We start from the raw sequence: 21362 nt of genomic DNA, 5'->3' as shown, positions 1-21362 counted from the left end.
TATGTTCTCCTCATGAGCATCTATGCCTCTTTTAATGCATCCCATTATTTTATTTGCCTTTGTAGCAGCTGCCTGACACTGGCCACTAAATGTGAGTTTGTCATCCACCCATACTCCCAGGTTTTATTCATTGATGGTTTTGCCCAGAGTTTTAGAATGCACATAGTTATACATCTTATTACTTCTACCCAAGTGCATGACCTTACATTTATCCCCATTAAAGCTCATTTGCCATTTATCAGCCCAAGCTTCTAGTTTACATAAATCATCCTGTAATATAAAATTGGCCTCTTCTGTATTGATTACCCTTTAGTGTCATCTGCAGTAGTATCATCTGCAGTAGTGTTACCCTTTAGTTTAGTGTCATCTGCAAATATTGAAATTCCACTCTGTATGCCCTCTACAAGATCATTAATAAATGTTAAAAAGAAGAGGTCCCAATACTGACCCCTGTGGTACCCCACTGCTAACCATGACCCAGTCCGAGTGTGCTCCATTAATAACCACCCTTTGTTTCCTATCGCTGAGCCAGCTCTTAACCCACTTACACATATTTTCCCCTATCCCCATTATTCTCATTTTATGTATCAACCTTTTGGGTGGCACTGTATCAAAAGCTTTTGAAAAGTCCATATACACTATGTCCACTGGGTTCCCTTGGTCCAGTCCGTAACTTACCTCTTCATAGAAATTGATGAGATTAGTCTGACAGGAACGGTCCCTAGTAAACCCATGTTGGTATTGGGTCATGAGGTTATTCCTCCTCAGATACTCCAGCATAGCATCCCTTAGAATGCCCTCGAGGACTTTACCCACAGTAGAGGTGAAGCTTACTGGCCTACAATTTCCGAGTTCAGTTTTTGTCCCCTTTTGAATATTGGCACCACATTTGCTATACGCCAGTCCTGTGGTACAGACCCTGTTATTATGGACTCTTTAAAGATTAAAAATAATGGTCTATCAATGAATGTACTTAATTCCTGCAGTACTCGAGGGTGTATCCCTTCCAGGCCCGGAGATTTGTCAATTTTAGTGATTTTTAGACGCTGACGTACTCCCTGCTGGTTGTGCGGCAGGTAGCTGTCAGGTGCCACTCCAGGGCGATGTCCGGCAGTAGCAGCTGACCGGAAGGGTCTAAGTCATTTTACTCAGATTCCTAGACAGGGTAGGGACAAGTTCAGACTGTGCTGACAGGATATCCCAAAATTATGAAAAGGGGGTGCTCACTATATTCAACAGGTGCTCGGGAGAAAAAACAAGTAAATATCAGAAAAGAACACCGGCACACAAAAGGTTCCAAATGAATGATAAAGTTTATTTATAATCTTCTGAGTTTTCTCTATTTCAAAAAACAAGTTCTGCATACGGTAACAGAATAAGATGAATGTATCAGGTATTAATTTCAATGTTTCGGCTCGCTGTGAGCCTTTATCAAGATATACCTGTATCTTGCGGTAAGAGGATATCCGGGTGATCAATGTCCGTAATGCAGACAGGATAGCCACAGGGACAGGTTCAGACTGTGCAGTCTCCAGATAGCAGACGGGATGGCCACGGAGATAGGTCCAGACAGTGCTGACAAAACAGCCAAAGAGACAGGTTCAGACTGCAGTCTTTGGATACCAGTTGAGATGGACACAGGAATAGGTTCAGACCACGCTGAAAGGATGACCACAGGGACAGGTTCAGAATGTGCCGACAGGACCACCACAGGGAAAGATTCAGACTGTGCAGTTTCCTGATAGCAGACGGGCCAATGCAGTTTCAGGGTGCAGAAACCGCCGTGGTGGAGCTTGGAACAAGGACCAACTATACTGGACTAATGGGACACAGGATATGGGCTGCCCTTTTAGAAACGGTGGAATGCATGCACGCGGATCCTGGGCTCGCCGCTGGAATAGCAGCACACACACATGACCAGGTAGTGACAGGGAGCAGGAGCACACCAAGGACCGTGCCTAGGGCTAGGGGTGATGAGTAAGCCGGCGTCACTTCATGAAGGGAGAAGGGGACCCCATGCGGTGACATCGACAGCAGAGCTACAAAATCCATTAAAATGTTATAAAGAGAATCTTCAATGGCCACAGACATGTGCTGTGATAGTTGGAATGTATTTTAGGAAAGCCCTTGTGGCCACATGAGCCTTCTCTGTCTCATTCAATTTTATGATTTGTGTAAAATAGCAATAGCATTTTTGGGGGCACAAATTGAACTGACAATTTTTCAAATTTCCTAAAATTCAATTTTGATACACATTGAATTAATTCACTCATACATAATTAAATGCAACCTGCCATTGGTTTTGTCATTTATCAACTAAAACTATCCCCTTATTTAGCAACTATGCTGCTTTCCATAAATGGTTATATAACCCTTTGACTCCCCCTGTATACCCCCAAAAACCTTTTGTAGTTCTCCTGCGCTGTATGTTAATCCTGTCAGTCTGGTCTGATTGGCGTTCATTCTATGATCTATATCCCTCCTTCTGGCCGCTGCTCACTGTCTTCCTGCCTTGATTGACGTGAACGATGTCTCCTGCGTCATCCATATTGTAGGGCAAAATCTTGTGCCTGCGCAAAGAAATTGTGCCCCGTGCCTGTGCACTACATTTTGCCATATTGCGCACATGCCCACTTATGTTTTCGGCTCTGCCCGAATGACAAAACTGATGACAGGTTCTCTTTAAGGTTATGCATATGTGACGAGCTGTGTAGTCATTATCACTAATTGTAATAGCAGTTTTCACACTGTGCAGAAAGTCTGTGGTTAAAAGAATAATCTGTATTTTTATCCTAAATTCCTGTCTAATGTCATAATATAATCTCTTTTCTAATTTATTTACAGACTATGTGCACCACCCTGAAATTAAGCATCGTTATGGAGGCTAGGCTAGTCCCTGCTCTACTGAGCATGCATCGGCTGTCAATTTCGACATATGGTTAATAGGATTTTGTCACTTTGCAATATGAACAACAACAGCAGTGTGCTCCCTCGCCAGCTTTGATGAGAAGTGATGAGGCGACAAGCCAGCGCAATGTCAGTGAGCATTGTAAGGAAAGAGTGAGCAAAAGGAGACCAGTCCTGCCTCTGCAAGTGATGTCACTTGCAGGGGCAGGAATGGTCTCTGATTGCTGTTTTTTTTCTTTGCAATGTGCATTGACAGTGCGCTCTCTTGTCAGCTCCACATTTCACATCAGAGCTGGTAAAAGAGCGCACTGTCACTATGCATATTGCACAGTGACAATATCCTACTGAGCATATGTCGAAATTCACAACCCATGGACTGGGAATCTCAAATGAAGTGTCATTAAACAGGGAGCAGTAATTTTTTTTAAAAAAAGTTAGTATAGTAAGGGAAAAATAGAGACTTTTAAAAATTAAATTAAAAATTAACATTTATTGTAATCTGTTTAATGTCATGATCTAAACTCTTTTCTAATATACTTTAATTAAAGTATATTAGAAAAGAGTTAAAGATCATGACATTAAACAGATTAAAATAAATGTTCATTTTTGACCACCTCTGACACCAATGCACGAGGACTCATCAATTATACCCAGTTTGGCAATTCCCCCTATTGTTCCAAAGAAAACATATTCTTCTGAATTGTAATTAGTGCACAAAACATATTAAACCTTTTTAAAGTCAGCATAGCGCTAGTGAGAAAGTCTTTAGCAAACTTTTTTAAGTACGTCTATTCATTTAAATATTAAGGTAAGAAAATGAAATCTGGAAGGGATACATAACCCTGTAGGAAGCATATTTAATAAAAATGAATTTAAATAATAAAAAAAACTTGAATGTAACAAGTTGTTTTAAGTGTTTTTTATCTTTTATGATAGCTCTTTTTAATATAACCTTCATTTAAATATAACGTTCTAAAATGTCACATTGGGACCTGCTGAGTACCACTGCTGATTCCCTCTTCTCAGATCTTAATTGTACTGTACTGTTATTTTTCAACTGCGGAAGAACTTTTTGTTCTTTAATTGTCAAATTGCTCATTTTTATTTGCATTTTGATGAAATTATTACATATTTTGTGCTAAAACAAGAATCATTTTCAGATTAGTATTGTTTTCACACTTTTCCTTCTTCCTATTTCGTATTTAAATACATTGGTTTCTTAATTGTACTGAATACACAATGAGATTTCTAAAGTATTTTATCCTACTGCGTTTACTTTGTCATGCCGAGAAGATTCTTCTTTCTTATATGACTAGATAAGATCAAACTCTGATTTTACCTAAAATGACACTTAATTGATTTCAGTTAAGATTGCTTAAATAGTTAATATAACTTAAAAGGGCACATGTCCATCAAGTTCAACCACGAGAAGAAAGGAGGAAGTAAAATCTAAACCTTTGTTTCCAATTACTGAAGACGCAAAATTCTAATAGACAAAAGCCAACCTGGGAAAAGGGATCAAGTTCCTTTTCAACCTCAAGTTGCCGATCAGACATAATTAAAAAAAAGAAGGATAATAAGCCAGTGACAGACACTTCTGATAGCGACTTGTCTTCTGCTTCAATGAAGACCTGGACATGCTTATATCCAACATGACTGATCCTTTTTTTCATCAACTTCTCCAAATGGAGACAATCTGGATACCATCATATTTATTAGTTAATCAATAATTGTATGATCTCCTAGGTTTTATAATCATTGCCTTTTTTTTATGTGCAAGGGATTCAATGCTATTGAGTTTCACTGTCAGGGATTGCAGAAGGGTCCATAAAGAGGTAATGAGTAGTTTCATACTTTAAGTTTTGCATTCTCCACCATGGTTGGTGGTCCCTGGGAGCTCATTACCTTGGTGGTGTTGTTGGATTTAAGAATAAATATTAAAAAAACACACACATTATTAAAGCAAAAACAAAAAAAATCAAAGACAAATTCTCATCCCAATGTCAAGACATAGTTTGGTCTACAATCATAAGCGAGCTTGTGCAATTACAAACAAAAAAATTTAAAAAAATAGTTCTTACCATGTTTGTGATATTAAAGGGAATCTGTCAGCAGAGGTTTGCTTTGTAATCTAAAAGCACGATGATGTAGGGTCTGAAACTCTGATTTCAGCGACCTGTCACTGACTAGTCTATGTGTTCATTCAATAAAATTAGTGTTTTATCAGCAGGAGATTATCACTAGATGACTAGGTGTCTTGTGCTATTTAGTCCTCCTGCTTTGTGTAACCACGCCCCCACCACTGATTGGAAGATTGCTGACAATGAATAGAAAGCTGCAAATCAGGTGTGTGTTGGCAGAATTATACACAGCTCAGCATTCTGACCACAACTACATTTATAGTAGAGAAAACAGGTGTGGTATCAAAAGTGCAGCAAGCAACCCAAGAAGTTATACATTCCTGGAATCAGGGTATCTGACCCTACACTGTGCTAGTCTCAGATAGCATAGCAAAACCTGCTTTTAAGGCTTTTGCTCCCAGTATGCATGGTTTTAATTACTGCTCCTGTGCAGCACCATTTCTCTGTGAAAATCAAATGAATCCGACAGAAATTGTTGGCATAGATATTAAGCCATTCATGACCTATGATATATAGGTGCTTCATAGATCATGCATCCCCCCTTTGATGCCGGTTTTGGCACTGAGTCCTCATCTTTTCCGGCATATGGTTGGTGATTTGATCAACTGTCATGTGCCCATAACAGCAGAAGGTGGAATCACAATCCACCTGCAGGTGTTAACGTGTTTGTGATGACACAGCATTTATTCTTAATTATGCCAAAGATGTTTCCTTTGGTGGGTCAAGAGATATAGACTATTGTTCATATGAGTCTGAATGTTGACTTTTGTTGTAGTTTGAACTGATGCTTGTGAATTGTTAAATGGCTGCTGTTTACCTCTTGTATCAGCTTCTACAGTTTATTGTGCTGCTATCCTTGGAGGACAGGGACATAGGGTCATTGAACAAATGATGTTTGCAAATACAGTATGTTTATTACCCATTGCATAAGTCCATGTAGCTTGGTGACCTGCAAACAGTGAGGGACAAACTATGCAGATTGATTAAATACTCAAACAATGAGAGTTGACCTCATCCCGCATTCCCCCTGACCTGTGGATTTTGGCCTGGAGGATAGTTGTGGGTATAAAAAGGGACTTTTATCCTTCTGCAGAGAGACTCTACAGAACAGCAACCAAGATACCATGGCTTCAACCTGTAGGGATACAGATTTGAGACACTACACAGGAAATCAGCTTAATGGACCATGGCCCCAGATGAAGGAATACAGATCTGATCCATTGACCATCAATGAACCCATGGAGTTGTTCGGAGAAGACAGGTTGGGACCATCTGGCTATCTGGCCCCATAGAGACATTTGGAGATGCTAGGTTGGGACAATCAGGTCACCTGGCCATATAACTTAATTGACTGTTAGGCCGGCGTCACACTGGCGTATTGCATCCGATGCTAGATCATTGGATGCGATATGCTAATGACAGTCGGCTCCTGCTCGCAGCAGAGCAGGAGCCGAGTGTCATGCGCCTGTGCTCCGATTCTCTCACACAGGGAGGATCGGAGCACAGCTGCGGAGGAGGCGGAGAACTGAATTTCTCCATCTCTTCCATTGCTGGGGTCCGCTTATAACACACAGCACTCGGATGATATCCGAGTGGTGTGCGCTGTCTCACTCGCACCCATAGGCTTTTATGGGTGTGAGTGAGTCGAGAGTTTTCCTCGGTCCGAGACAATCGCAGCATGCTGCGATTGTCTCGGACCGAGGAAAATGGCCGACAAAAAGTCGGCTGGTGGGAGCTGCCCCATAGCTAAACATTGGTCCGAGTGCAATGAGATTTTTTATCGCTTTGCACTCGGCCGTTTAAAACGCCAGTGTGACGCCGGCCTTAGATTACTAAGCTTGTCATTACCTCTTCTCTGTGGGTGCATTACAAAAGAGGGGCGCCACTAGTAGGGGTAGTCGACCCTGGAAGCCCCAAAGTCACAGATGCTCTAATCCCAGCGAGCCAGCAGAAGGGTGAGACTCTGTCATTTGCCCCATCTTGTGTATTTGCTTGGGGACTGTTGTATATGTTATTATCTGTTGGTGGTACAATAAAATACTGCAATCCTGTGTTGTCTGAGTAGCATTCTGCCCACAGGGAAGGTTTGCAGGCATTCAGTGAGATGAGTCCTGATCTATGCGGTCTTTCTAAAGACAGTCTTGCCAGCAGATGAGAGCACCCACTGACCTCATGTCTCCACAAAGATAATGGCCGCTGTCAATCTGTGACAGCGGCATTTAACATTATCGAGCCAGACGCTTATCACTAAACCTGCCCATTGGCACCCATGTCACACGATTGCGGAGTGCCGATGGGTTGGCATGATAACCGGGGGTTTGCAGAAGACCACTGAGCTTGTGATTGCTGATTTGCTATGAACGCCGGTCTCTAGCCGGCGTTCATAGCAGATGATAATTTTTTGCTACACATAGCAGGGCTGAAGCTCTGCTATGTACAGCACAGGTGATGAGACAATCGCATTTTCAAGTCTCCTAAGGGGACTATTGAAGCAAGTAAAAAGTAGAAAAAAATGTTTCTAAAAATATAAAAAAATATATAAAAGTTCAAATCACCCCACTTTTGCCCCATTCACACTAAAAAAATAAAAATAATACACATATTTGGTATTGCTGCTTTCTAAATGCCCGATCTATCAAAATACAAAGTTAATTAATCTGATTGGTAAACGGTGTAATGAGAAAAAGAATCAAAGTGTCAGAATAGCGTCTTTTCGGTCACAGCAACATTGCAATAACATTCAATAACAGGCGATCAAAACATCTACTCAAAATTGTTATAAATGAAATAAAAATGTTAGTTTAGCATGCAAAAAATAAGCACTCCCCTAGTCTCAGATCCTGGAAAATGGAGACGCTACAGGTCTTGGAAAATGACGCAATTTTATTTTATTGTTTTACAAACTCTGATTTTTTTTTTTTCACCAAATAAAAAAGAACCTAGACAAGTTTGATATCCTTGGACTAGTAATGACTTGGAGAATCATTATGGCAGGTCAGTTTTAGCATTAGTGAACATGTTAAATAAAATAACCAAAAAACAATCGTGGAATTGCACTTTTTTTTTGCAATTTCACCACACTTGGAATTTTCCCATTTTCATGTACACTATATAATAAAATCAATGGTGTAATTGAAAAGTGCAACTTGTGCTGCAAAAATTAAGCTCTCGCGTGGCCATATTATAACTTTGTGAAGAAGGGGAGCAAAAATCGAAAGTGCAAAAACGGGGTATCCCAAGGTCTTGACTGGGTTAAAACTGATTTGTCATAAAAATGCTACAGAAAAAAAATGATGCTAATTATGTTGCAAATAAAAAAAATCTGAAGTAAAAAAGACTTTTTAGTACTGAACAAACAGTGTCTGGCCATTAAAGGGATTTCTGAGGATTACAAAAAAAGCATTTTCTGCTTCTAGCCACTGTTTACAAGTTCAGAATGTGCAATTTCTTTGAGAAAATAATAAGAGGCAAAAATAATGTTTTTGGAATAACCGGCTTTGATCGAAATATCTAGTTATATTTTTTATATTTTATATTATTTTTAATACATACATATTTTTGTTTTTGCCAAACAAATACTGGTTGGGTCGTCTTGTACTGCAATTTCTCTCATTAAAAAAAAGAAAAAAAGTCTATTTTTTATAGATTTTCTTTCTTATACCAATTTTAATTAATGGGATGAATTGCAATACCATGCACAACTTGTGGACAAGAGTGGCACAGTGATTGAAAGGAAATGAAACCCCTTTTTGTAATCATGGACCTATGATAACAAAAATAAAGCAATTACCAAGGAGATATAACACAAGTAGATTTTCCTCCCGATTTGCTGAAACCTAACACTTGACTGTGTCATAGAAGCGCGGTTTATGACCATGAATTTATCATTCTGAACTTGAGATACAGGAGAAAAATAAATGTAAAACTCCAGTGTTCTTCTGCTTTTTATCACCTATTTTAACATATAGATAGCGACACATTTTGGATGAAAATAAATGGATACTAGTATTTATTTCCTACCAAAGTTTATCAATGCTTAAAAAGGGGTGCCCAGGTTTGGGGTTCAAGTCTGCAGTCTCTCTATGTGACTGCAGACTTGTGAATTCCCACTGCCCGCATCCTGCAAGCTGTCTGGATTCTCCGATGCCGATGCCAGGAGCCGGTATGTGAATGACGAATAGTATGTGATTTACATACAGTAGCATCGAAACGTTTGGGAACCCTTGGTCAACGTTAACAATGACACATTTCCTTGGTATTTAAGGCAAAAAATATATATTTATATTTTACATTTTAAAAATTATGAAAAGGAAAATGGGCCTTTGAAAAAGTTTGTCCACCCTGCATTTTTAGTACCTAAGAAACCTACAAGAAACAAAATAAGCATAAACCCTGCTGTAACTAAATAAGTAAAAAACAAAAATGCATTTAAATATAGGGTTCCTAGCAACACTGTTTTTGAGTTAAAAAAAAAAAAAGCATAAAAGCCATCCCACCAATGGTAAGGTGATCCTATTTAGGATGGTTCTACACTGTCTAATATTAAAACCATACCATGTGTCAGAAAGGATCTGTGTGAAAAAGGGCAAACAAAAGACTGGGTCCTGAACTAAGCTTGCATGCACTGCTATTTTGAGGTCTAGCCACAGATTTTCAATGATGTTCAGATCAGGGGACTGTGAGGGTCATTGTATGGCTACATTCACATTTGCGTTGTGCGCCGCTGCGTCGGCGACGCAACGCACAACGCAAACAAAAACGCAACAAAATGCACGCTAAAACGCTGCGTTTTGCGATGCATGCGTCCTTTTTCGCTGAAAGTTGGACGCAAAAAAAAATGCAACTTGCTGCGTTTTCTCTGCGCCCAACGCTTGCGGCCAAAAAAATGCATGCGTCGCAAAACGCAGCACAACGCATGTCCATGCCCCCCCATGTTAAATATAGGGGCGCATGACGCATGCGGCGATGCTGCGGCGCCGAACGCTAATGTGAACGTAGACTAAAACCTCCAGCTTGCATCTTTTGAGGTCGTCTATTGTGGAGTTTGATGTGTGTTTAGGATCATTATCCATTTGTAGAAGTCATCCTCTTTTCAACTTCAGCTTTTTTACAGATGGTGTTATGTTTGCATCAACAATTTGTGAAATTTCATTGAATACATTCTTCCATCTACCGGTGAAATGTTCCCTGAGCTAATGGCTTCAACACAACCTCAAAGCATGATTGATCCACCCCCATGATTAATGATTGGCAAAATGTTCTCTTCCTGAATTCTGTGCCCTTTTTTCTCTACATACAGCTTCGATCATTGTGGCCAAAGATTTCTATTTTAACCTCATGGGTCCATATGACTTGTCTCCAAAATGTACCAGACTTGTTTAGATGTTTTTTTGCATACTTCTGACCCTGAATTTTATGGTGAGGACGCATGAGAGGTTTTCTTCTGATGGCTCTTCCATGAAGGCCATATTTGTGCAGGTGTCTCTGAATAGTAGAACAATGTACCACAACTGTAGAGTCTGCTAAATCTTTTTGAAGGTCTTTTGCACTCAAGCATTGGTTATGCTTTGCCTCTCTAGCAAACCTACGAGCAGTTTTCACTGAAATTTTGCTTGGTCTTCCAGACTTTATCTTGATCTCCACTGTTTCTTAATTACATTTCAAACTGAGGAAAGGGGAACTTGAAAACACTTTGTGATCTTCTTATTGCCTTCTCCTGCTTTGTGGGCCTCCACCGTTTTCATTTTCAGAGTGCTAGGTAGCTGCTTAGAAGGACCTATGGCTGCTGTTTTTTGGCACAAGGTTAGAGGAGGCTGGGTTTTTATAAAGCTGGGAAATTTGCATCACCTGGCCTTTCCTAAAGATGATAGTGAAGCCATAAACCCAACAGACTAATTAAGGTCTGAAATCTCTAAGGGTGCCCAAACATTTCCATTGTCACATTTTTCTTTTTGAAATTTTTAAAATGTAAAAAATGACAATAATTATATATGTTTCCTAAAATACAAAGGAAATGTGTCATCTTTAACTTTAGGACTTTTAGAGATAATTTCATCTCCAACTTGCCCCTTCAAGACGCAGCCCTTTTTCATTTTTGCATTTTTGCTTTTCGCTAACCTCCTTCCCAGAGCCATAACTTTTTTATTTTTCTGTCAATATGGCCATGTGAGGGCTTATTTTTTGTGGGACGATTTGTACTTTTGAACGACACTATTGTGTTTACCATGTCTTGCACTAGAAAACAGGAAAAAAATTCCAAGTGTGGTGAAATTGCAAAAAAAGTGCAATCCCACACTTGTTTTTTGTTTGGCTTTTTTGCTAGGTTCACTAAATGCTAAAACTGACCTGCCATTGTGATTCTCCAGGTCATTATGAGTTCATAGACATCAAACATGTCTAGGTTATTTTTTATCTAAGTGTTGAAATTAAATTCCAAACCTTGCTAAAAAAAAAATAGCGCCATTTTCCGATACCCGATGCGCTTCCATTTTTCGGGATCTTGGGCCAGGTGAGGGCTTATTTTTTGCGTGCCGAGCTGACGTTTTTAATGATACCACTTTTGTGCAGATACGTTCTTTTGATCGCCCATTATTGCATTTTAATGCAATGTCATGGTGACCAAAAAAAGTAATTCTAGCGTTTTTAATTTTTTTTCTCACTATGCCGTTTAGCGATCTGGTTAATCCTTTTTTTTAATTGATAGATCGGGCGATTCTGAACACGGCGATACCAAATATGTGTATGTTTGATTTTTTTTATTGTTTTATTTTGAATAGGGCGAAAAGGGGGTGATTTAAACTTGTATACATTTTTTATTTTTTTCATATTTTTTAAAACATTTTTTTTTTACTTTTGCCATGCTTCAATAGCCTCCATGGGAGGCTAGAAGCTGGCATAGCCTGATCGGCTCTGCTACATAGGAGCGATCATCAGATCGCTCCTATGTAGCTGAATTACAGGCTTGCTATGAGCGACGACCACAGGGTGGACTAGATGTGCGCTGATACAAGTGAATTGAATGAGGCTGGACACATCTTGTCGGAATGTGACTGGATATATGCAAATAGCATACTTGCAATCACAGTACCGTCTGCTGCCGGCACAGGAGAATCCTGCACACTGTGCACAGTATGAGGATTCACAAGTCTGCAGTCACATAGAATGACTGTAGACTTGAATCCCAAGGCTGGACATCCCATTTAATGCAGTTAAACTTCTGTTAGTTACTTGAGGGTGCAATATGATGCATCCCGTCTGAATACATTTCATATTGAATTTAAAAAAGAAACAACTCTTGTTAAATTTTTACCTTTTTAATTTTGATGTTGTTTCTACAAATTATTATTTATTTTCTTGAAACTGTTTTTTTTTCCTTTAAGTACAATTAGACAATGATTGTTTTATACTGTTTTAAATTTCATTTTTTTACACCAATTTTGATTTTTTATTCATTAGGTAACTATTAATTAATCGTGAATATGTATCTGTACCATTAGAGCTGTTTATTATTACTCACATGTTTCGATAGAATTCCGGTATATAATATATATGAACACCGAGTTTTTCCACACTTCAGTTCCAATGACACTTTATCACATAGGCACTATTCACAGGTGTACATCCCTACAAGGGTTTGGCAGATTTCCCACTTGCCATATCTTGATACTGCTCACCGCTAGCCACTTAGTTCAAATAATATTTCCCCACTTCACAAACCCAGGCATTCAATCTTATGAGCAATTTTTTAATATTTTTTTACTTGTAAATGTTATTTCTAAATTCATTTGTCTTTAAGTTCTATGACTAGAATACTAGCAATGATTAAATGTTCTGACGCGGTCCTTGGATATTCGATTCCATAGCTCAAGCATCGTCTTAGTTTAGATTATTTTTTGAATGGCATTCATGAATTAAGTATCCCTCATGAGGTTCTTATCTTACCATTTTTCTATATGTTGTGCTTTTTGTCACTATGGTATTATTGGTTCCTATGTATACCACACGTTGTTCACATCTGGTAGGTCATGTCTTTGAATATTGACCTTCCTTCTTTGCCTATTTAAACCCAACTCTGTTACATTAATGTCTGTATATATCTCTATATATGTCCAAACACAGTAAAGCGGGCATTTCACAATACTATACTCTATCATGTGGGATTAGTTGAGTAATGTCTGTATATAGTCTATTTTCTAAAAAAGAGTTTGTTATGAACTTGAATTACGTAATAAAGCTACTATTAAATGCTACTATAGATTGGAGCGACTACTTTTTCAACAGCAGCGCGGTCAACCAGAAACATCCATCTCCTTTTACTCCTTAAACCACCATTACCGGCATCTTATAATCACACTTAGGGTAAATTTATACATTCGTGGTTCAAGGTCCAAGAACGGACCAGAAAGCACAGAATTGCCTGAACTTGTAAACCTCTTAGGAATATATGAGACTGGTGACTTTGGGTTAGAAGTTCCAGCTGGTCAATGCACCATGGTTCGTATTTGGACTGCGAAATTTGGAGATACTAAAAGCTCCTGAGAATGGGGAGGCCAACTGTAAACGCTCATTCTCAACGATAGAGTACACCAACCTCCTCTTGGAATCTAATTCTGAGAAGGAGTGAATCATATAATATTCCTTAATTTTCAGTTTTCCCATCTTCTATCATAAGAGCTAATATTTTTCTTTACAATAGAATAGTATAAAGTTGTGGTAAACATTGACACATGTAGTATACCTATAACGACGTACAGGGTAGACCAATAAATATTGATTGTAGGGAAAGGCTTAGAACAGAATATTAATAGGATGCTTTAACCACTCTTACTGACGCATCTGTCCCACCATTTCGTCACCTTGTTTCTTCCAAACTTCTTTTTGTTATTAATTTGTTCCACTGTGTAAAACCTCACTCGTTAGTGCCCTTTACTCTCTCACCATCCGCGATGAAGTGCTCTGGCACATGTAGTGTGACCTTCACGGTGAGCGGGCAGGGAATTTGCGACCCACACACTACAGCCAACACGCAGGCACTCACCCCGACCAACGTCAGGGCTGTTCGGCTTAGTGGACTCTTCAAAGTACCTGAAATTAGGATAGAAACAAAAGTAATATCAGACAAATATTATCAAATATCCAGAAATACCTGGAGAAAATATTTTTACAAAACATTAGGGCATGTGAAAAGTCAGAAATCCAGACTTGGCACTGTAGCCTTGCAGCGCCGTGGTCCTGGGTTCAAATCCCACCATGGACAATATCTACAAGGAGTTTGTATGTTCTCCCCGTGTTTGTGTGGGCTTCCTCCCAGTTCTCTGGTTTCCAATCAAGATTGTGACCCCTAATGGGATCTGCAATGATAATATAGGTAATTCACTGTGGAATTAATATTGCTATAAATAACCTACAGAAAAATAGAAGTGCTGAGCCCAAATAAAATTTATAATGTTTATTAGTAATAATTAAAAGACAAGTTTTTAAAAGAAATGCGAGTGATTGTGCGCCCTTTGGGTGCACGCTGTGATTGCGTATAACGCAATGGGGTGTAACCACGCAGCAGACTGGAGTATGTGCAGACTAATAGCAAACATAAATACCTGGTGTACCTCTCCTGCCACTCCTATCTTGTGTATGAAAAAGCTCTGTAGTTAATACTGTTGAGGAAGAGCTTTCAGATAGCGCTATCCATGGAGAAAGTGAACGGGTAGAGCTATCCCATAGCCCTATTCCTAAAGGAAATGAACGGGTAGAGCTATCTAATAGCGCTATTCCTCAACGTTCCTAAGCGTAAGATCTGCCCCCAAGGCCCTGCCCATGCTCAATGTTTGGTCCGTAGACCGCAGATAGGAGTTAGTCCCGCATTTGTGTACAAAACTTTTTTGCTTTTACAACTGTTAAAAAGCTTAATAAAAGACTTCTTTGTCCACACAGTTGACAGTAAACCATTTGTCAAAGTTAGGAATAAGTTTACCTTGCTTCTGTGTCTCAAATATTTTGACCCTTATTTATTGGCTTTTCCTTCCCCTGGAGAAAGCCACATATAACTGCCCATGTGAAAACACTGGGAGAGGCAAATAAATTCCTACAATATCCAAGGACTCTTCCTGAGGTTTATTGATGGTCATTGCAAAAGCCAACATGACAGGAAACTGACACCGTCGCATCTGGACTGGCAAGTTTTATCTTTGGAAATCAGGTCAATTCTTGGAACAAGAACTGTCTGACCCTTTGCTTTTCCATGTAAAGCAACACCATGAATAACGTTTGCTTTTAAGCTTTTCACATAAAGCCTTGTGCCATTACAAAGGCCATACTTTTTGTTAAGATTTTGCAGGAGCATAATTACAGCTCCTGGTTTCAGCTTTAAGGCCCCGTCACACATAACGATTTACCAACGATCACGACCAGCGATACGACCTGGCCGTGATCCTTGGTAAGTCGTTGTGTGGTCGCTGGGGAGCTGTCACACAGACAGCTCTCTCCAGCGACCAACGATCAGGGGAACGACTTCGGCATCATTGAAACTGTCTTCAACGATGCCGAAGTCCCCCTGCAGCACCCGGGTAACCAGGGTAAACATCGGGTTACTAAGCGCAGGGCCGCACTTAGTAACCCCATGTTTACCCTGGTTACCAAAAAAAACAAACAGTACATACTCACATCTGATGTCCGTTAGGTCCCTTGCCGTCTGTTTCCTGCTCTGACTGAGTGCCGCCGTACAGTGAGAGCAGAGCGCAGCGGTGACGTCACTGCTGTGCTGTGCTCTCACTGTACGGCGGCACTCAGTCAGAGCAGGAAGCAGACGGCAAGGGACCTGACGAACATCAGATGGTGAGTATGTACGGTTTTTTTTTTTACATTTACGCTGGTAACCAGGATAAACATCGGGTTACTAAGCGCGGCCCTGCGCTTAGTAACCCGATGTTTACCCTGGTTACCAGTGAAGACATCGCTGGATCGGTGTCACACACACCGATTCAGCGATGTCAGCGGGACCTCAACGACCAAAAAAAGGTCCAGGCCATTCCGACACGACCAGCGATCTCGCAGCAGGGGCCGGGTCGCTGGTACGTGTCACACATAGCGAGATCGCTACTGAGGTCGCTGTTGCGTCACAAAACTTGTGACTCAGCAGCGATCTCGCTAGCGATCTCGCTATGTGTGACGGGGCCTTTAGTTCATGAGGAGGCATCCCAGTGGGATTCAAAGAGTTTAAAAACTCTACAGGGTAATCTGTGAGAATCACACCCTCCTCTTACGCAATTGTGTCGACTGAGCGATATGTTGAGTGTTTACCTTGAACTTGACTAAGAATTTTGTTGTTCAAGGTGTGAACGTCATCATTCAATGGCGTAAGAATTGCTTCATTGGCAATTGCTTCTACCATTGCATCGGTAATCTCAATTGAGTCCCCAAAAATAGCTGTAATTAAATCACCCTCTTCAATAAAAGAATTTGGGATTTCAATTGTGTCAACTCTCCATTGCCAAGTTTCAGTAACCATGAGTTGTACTCAACTTTGTTCTGAGACGTTCTCATATTGGCAATTGCACTTGAGTAACAAATAGGGGTTGTATGGAACTACCCATGTACTGTCGATTTCTCGCGTTCCTCATCCGGTTTTCCCAGTATTACGTCGACAGTACTGTGGGTATCCATCAACGTTGGGGTTTGTCTCTGTATTAAATTCCTTTGGGAATTTTTTTGCGCATTGACCATCTGTCATGCATATAGCACCAGGTTGATCTTCGCCACATGGGCCATGAATCATGTGCTTCATCACTGCCTCATGCAGTTTTGGATTTGCTGTCTCATTTGGGATTTCAGCAGAGACCAATTTGTTAATTATTTCTTTGTCCCTCGGTTTATCTTCCTCTCTGAGGATTAAGAGCATGTGAGCTTGTGGTAGACCACGCTTTTGAAATTCTATTACATGCAGATAGGCAATTACACGGCCAAAAATGTGTTTTTTCAAAATCTCGTTAAGCATGGCTTGGAGTTTGATTTTAAATACCCGTGCAACCAAATCTGGTCTGAACTCTGGCCTTTGCCATGGTTCTAAGTTTTCAGTAATTTCTTTCCACTTTGGGTTACAGGTCATCGTAACAAAAAGATCTTTTTTTTTGGATTTTTGGACAATTGTCATGGCATTTTACTGCATCCAAAGACATACAGATAGGAAATTTAGATTGTGAGCCCCATCGGGGACAGCGATGATAATGTCTGTAACTATTCTTTAACTATATAAATAGTAAGAAACTAAAAAATGATAGTGTTGGCCCCCTTAAAAATAGTCTGGGTGAAATGGTGGATGAGGATGAGGAAAAAGCCAATATGCTAAATGACTTTTTTTCATCAGTATTTACAAAAGAAAATCCCATGGCAGACAAAATGACTAGTGATAAAAATTCCCCATTAAATGTCACCTGCTTAACCCAGCAGGAAGTACAGCGGCGTCTAAAAATAACTAAAATTGACAAATCTCCGGGCCCGGATGGGATGCACCCCCGAGTACTGCAGGAATTAAGTACAGTCATTGATAGACCATTATTTTTAATCTTTAAAGACTCCATAATAACAGGGTCTGTACCACAGGACTGCCGTATAGCAAATGTGGTGCCAATATTCAAAAAAGGGGCAAAAACTGAACTCGGTAATTATAGGCCAGTAAGCTTAACCTCTACTGTGGGTAAAATCCTGGAGGGCATTCTAAGGGATGCTATGCTGGAGTATCTGAAGAGGAATAACCTCATGACCCAGTATCAGCACGGGTTTACTAGGGACCGTTCATGTCAGACTAATTTGATCAGCTTCTATGAAGAGGTAAGTTCCGGACTGGACCAAGGGGACCCAGTGGACGTAGTATATATGGACTTTTCTAAAGCTTTTGATACGGTGCCACACAAAAGGTTGTTACATAAAATGAGAGTAATGGGGATAGGGGAAAATATGTGTAAGTGGGTTGAGAGCTGGCTCAGGGATAGGAAACAAAGGGTGGTTATTAATGGAGCACACTCGGACTGGGTCACGGTTAGCAGTGGGGTACCACAGGGGTCAGTATTGGGCCCTCTTCTTTTTAACATATTTATTAATGACCTTGTAGGGGGCATTCAGAGTAGAATTTCAATATTTGCAGATGACACTAAACTCTGCAGGGTAATCAATACAGGGGAGGACAATTTTATATTACAGGATGATTTATGTAAACTAGAAGCTTGGGCTGATAAATGGCAAATGAGCTTTAATGGGGATAAATGTAAGGTCATGCACTTGGGTAGAAGTAATAAGATGTATAACTATGTGCTTAATTCTAAAACTCTGGGCAAAACCGTCAATGAAAAAGACCTGGGTGTATGGGTGGATGACAAACTCATATTCAGTGGCAAGTGTCAGGCAGCTGCTACAAAGGCAAATAAAATAATGGGATGTATTAAAAGAGGCATAGATGCTCATGAGGAGAACATAATTTTACCTCTATACAAGTCACTAGTTCGACCACACTTAGAATACTGTGCACAGTTCTGGTCTCCGGTGTATAAGAAAGACATAGCTGAACTGGAGCGGGTGCAGAGAAGAGCGACCAAGGTTATTAGAGGACTGGGGGGTCTGCAATACCAAGATAGGTTATTACACTTGGGGCTATTTAGTTTGGAAAAACGAAGACTAAGGGGTGATCTTATTTTAATGTATAAATATATGAGGGGACAGTACAAAGACCTTTCTGATGATCTTTTTAATCATAGACCTGAGACAGGGACAAGGGGGCATCCTCTACGTCTGGAGGAAAGAAGGTTTAAGCATAATAACAGACGCGGTTTCTTTACTGTAAGAGCAGTGAGACTATGGAACTCTCTGCCGTATGATGTTGTAATGAGTGATTCATTAATTAAATTTAAGAGGGGACTGGATACCTTTCTGGAAAAGTATAATGTTACAGGGTATATACACTAGATTCCTTGATAAGGCGTTGATCCAGGGAACTAGTCTGATTGCCGTATGCGGAGTCGGGAAGGAATTTTTTTCCCCATGGTGGAGTTACTCTTTGCCACATGGGTTTTTTTTGCCTTCCCCTGGATCAACATGTTAGGGCATGTTAGGTTAGGCTATGGGTTGAACTAGATGGACTTACAGTCTTCCTTCAACCTTAATAACTATGTAACTATGTAACTATGTAACTATGTAAAGCGCTGCAGAATATGTTAGCGCTATATAAAAATAAAGATTATTATCATTTATCATTATAGCTCTTGGGCTTCCAATGAAAGTGGATGGTAAAATTACTGGTGAAAGTGGACTGGTAAAATGGACTCAGTGGAGGCCCACAGTGTAGCCCATAGGCACCACAGTATAGGCCCATAGTGGCCTCCACTGAGTCTAGTTTATCTCCAATATCGATTTTTCTGGAGAAAATTCTCACACCGATTATTCAAACTACACCCTCTTTCCTACTTGACAACGGGGCATTCTTAAACATTATTCGGGAACTTAACATTGTACGACCAAACACGATTTCGGTAACTATGGACGTCAGAGATCTATATACCTCTATTCCCCATATTGAGGGGATTAATTCAGTACATCATCTCCTAACATTGGCTGGTATAGAAATGAATCAGATTAATCTATGTGTGGATCTCCTTACGTTAGTACTGTTTAACAATTTCTTTCTCTTCCAGGACAACTTCTTTCTTCAAACTCAGGGGACCGCAATGGGCTCCAACATAGCGCCCCCATACACTAATGCTTATATTGGCTCACTTTGGGGAGTCTGTGATTTATAAACATCTGCTATTCATCTCTAATGTCCTTCAATGGACACGCTATATTGATGATATATTTTGCCCTTGGGGGGGCTTGTTGGAGTCCCTAAATCTATTTTTTGCATTCCTGAATGAAGCTTGGCCTGGTATAAAATTTACCATGACTCATGATGAAGGGTCGGTCAGTTTCTTGGACACTATTGTCCTTAAGGATTTGGAAGGCCACCTAACCACCGACCTTCACATCAAATCCACTGATGGAAACAGTATCCTACATTATCAAAGCTTCCATCAACCTTCAGTAAAGCATTCCATACCTAGATCACAATTCCAACGTGTCAATCGCATTGTCTCTAACAATGTGACACGTAGCCAACGCCTGCATGACATGACGTCCAAATTCCTCACTAGAGGGTATCCTACCTCAGTATTAGAAGAACAATTAGTCCTCCATCTAGAATCCGGAATAAAAACCATAACAAAAGGGTAACGTTTGTACATTCATACCACCCATTCTTCTTTATTCTTCACAAGCATATTAGGAAACACTGGCCTCTACTAGCTACAGCATATCCCAACATCCCGGAATTCAAACTCCCATTTCCATCATGCTTTAGGAGACCCGCGAACCTCAGGGATAGTCTAGTCAAGGCCGACATCGGCGCTACACAATCCAGGAGACCACTATTCCTATCAAGACCCAAAATGGGAACATTTCCCTGCCTGCATTGTGCGCAATGCAGCAATGTGCAAAAAGGCAGCACATTCCAACATCCCCGATCAGGTAAAAGCTATCAGATTAGGGAATACTACACATGTGAAACATCTTTTGTGGTTTATTTAATTAAGTGCCCTTGTGGTCTACTCTATATTGGAGAGACCACACAACCTGTACGGGATAGAATTTCAAAGCACAAAGCGACTATCCATTGTAAGAACTTACTTTTGCCTATTCCTAATCATTTCCATTCACAGAGACATTCAATTTCTCAATTGAAATATCAGGTTATTGACTCGGTCCCCCCACTGAGACGTGGAGGGGATAGGATCTCTCTTTTGAAAAAACGCGAAGCTTATTGGATGCATACCTTGGAGACACTCACTCTCAAGGGATTAAATAGAGAGTATGATCTGTTAGCCTTTATATAATAATATTTTGATTGTATTAAGTTTGTCTGCTGTGATCATTAATTATGTCCTCTCTATTCCTTTAGAGTTGTCTATATTGATCCTTGGACACAGCTTTTCATGAGCACTCACTCATCTTAACCATCTGCCTCACCGCATATGAGATTTCGTCATTATCCACAAATGTCACATCCGGTATACTGTGGTATTATTGCACTATCCCTTTTATTACCTTTTTTTCCCCCTATTCTCTGTTAAGTTCATGTCTCTTTAATTTTGTTCTCACATCATGTTATACTCAATCCCACTGCCTAGGATTAGGTGTATTTACCCTATGTCCCCTAGTGGTTCCCAGTAACTTAGCGCCCGTTACCACATACTTCTACTAAGGCATCAACCCCTGCATTTACGGGCAGCGACCAAGCAT

The 21362-nt window shown here is 40.1% G+C and overlaps 1 protein-coding gene across 2 annotated transcripts in view; it reads right to left on the bottom strand.

Moving 5' to 3' along the window:
* ASTN2 (astrotactin 2) overlaps window positions 1-21362 on the bottom strand; it is a 939506-nt gene that overhangs the window by 550405 nt on the left and 367739 nt on the right. The window contains exon 5 of one of the 2 annotated variants that reach the window (XM_077283455.1): window positions 13986-14132. The exons of the other annotated variant lie outside the window; for it this stretch is intronic. Coding sequence (XP_077139570.1) covers window positions 13986-14132 — 147 coding nt within the window. The remainder of the gene's footprint in view (window positions 1-13985; window positions 14133-21362) is intronic. 2 annotated transcript variants of the gene reach the window in all.

The sequence above is a fragment of the Ranitomeya variabilis genome, chromosome 2, assembly GCF_051348905.1.
Source record: "Ranitomeya variabilis isolate aRanVar5 chromosome 2, aRanVar5.hap1, whole genome shotgun sequence".
Lineage (NCBI taxonomy): Eukaryota > Metazoa > Chordata > Amphibia > Anura > Dendrobatidae > Ranitomeya > Ranitomeya variabilis.
Note: the sequence above shows the minus strand (reverse complement) of the source record. Positions and strands in the feature narration are given on the sequence as shown.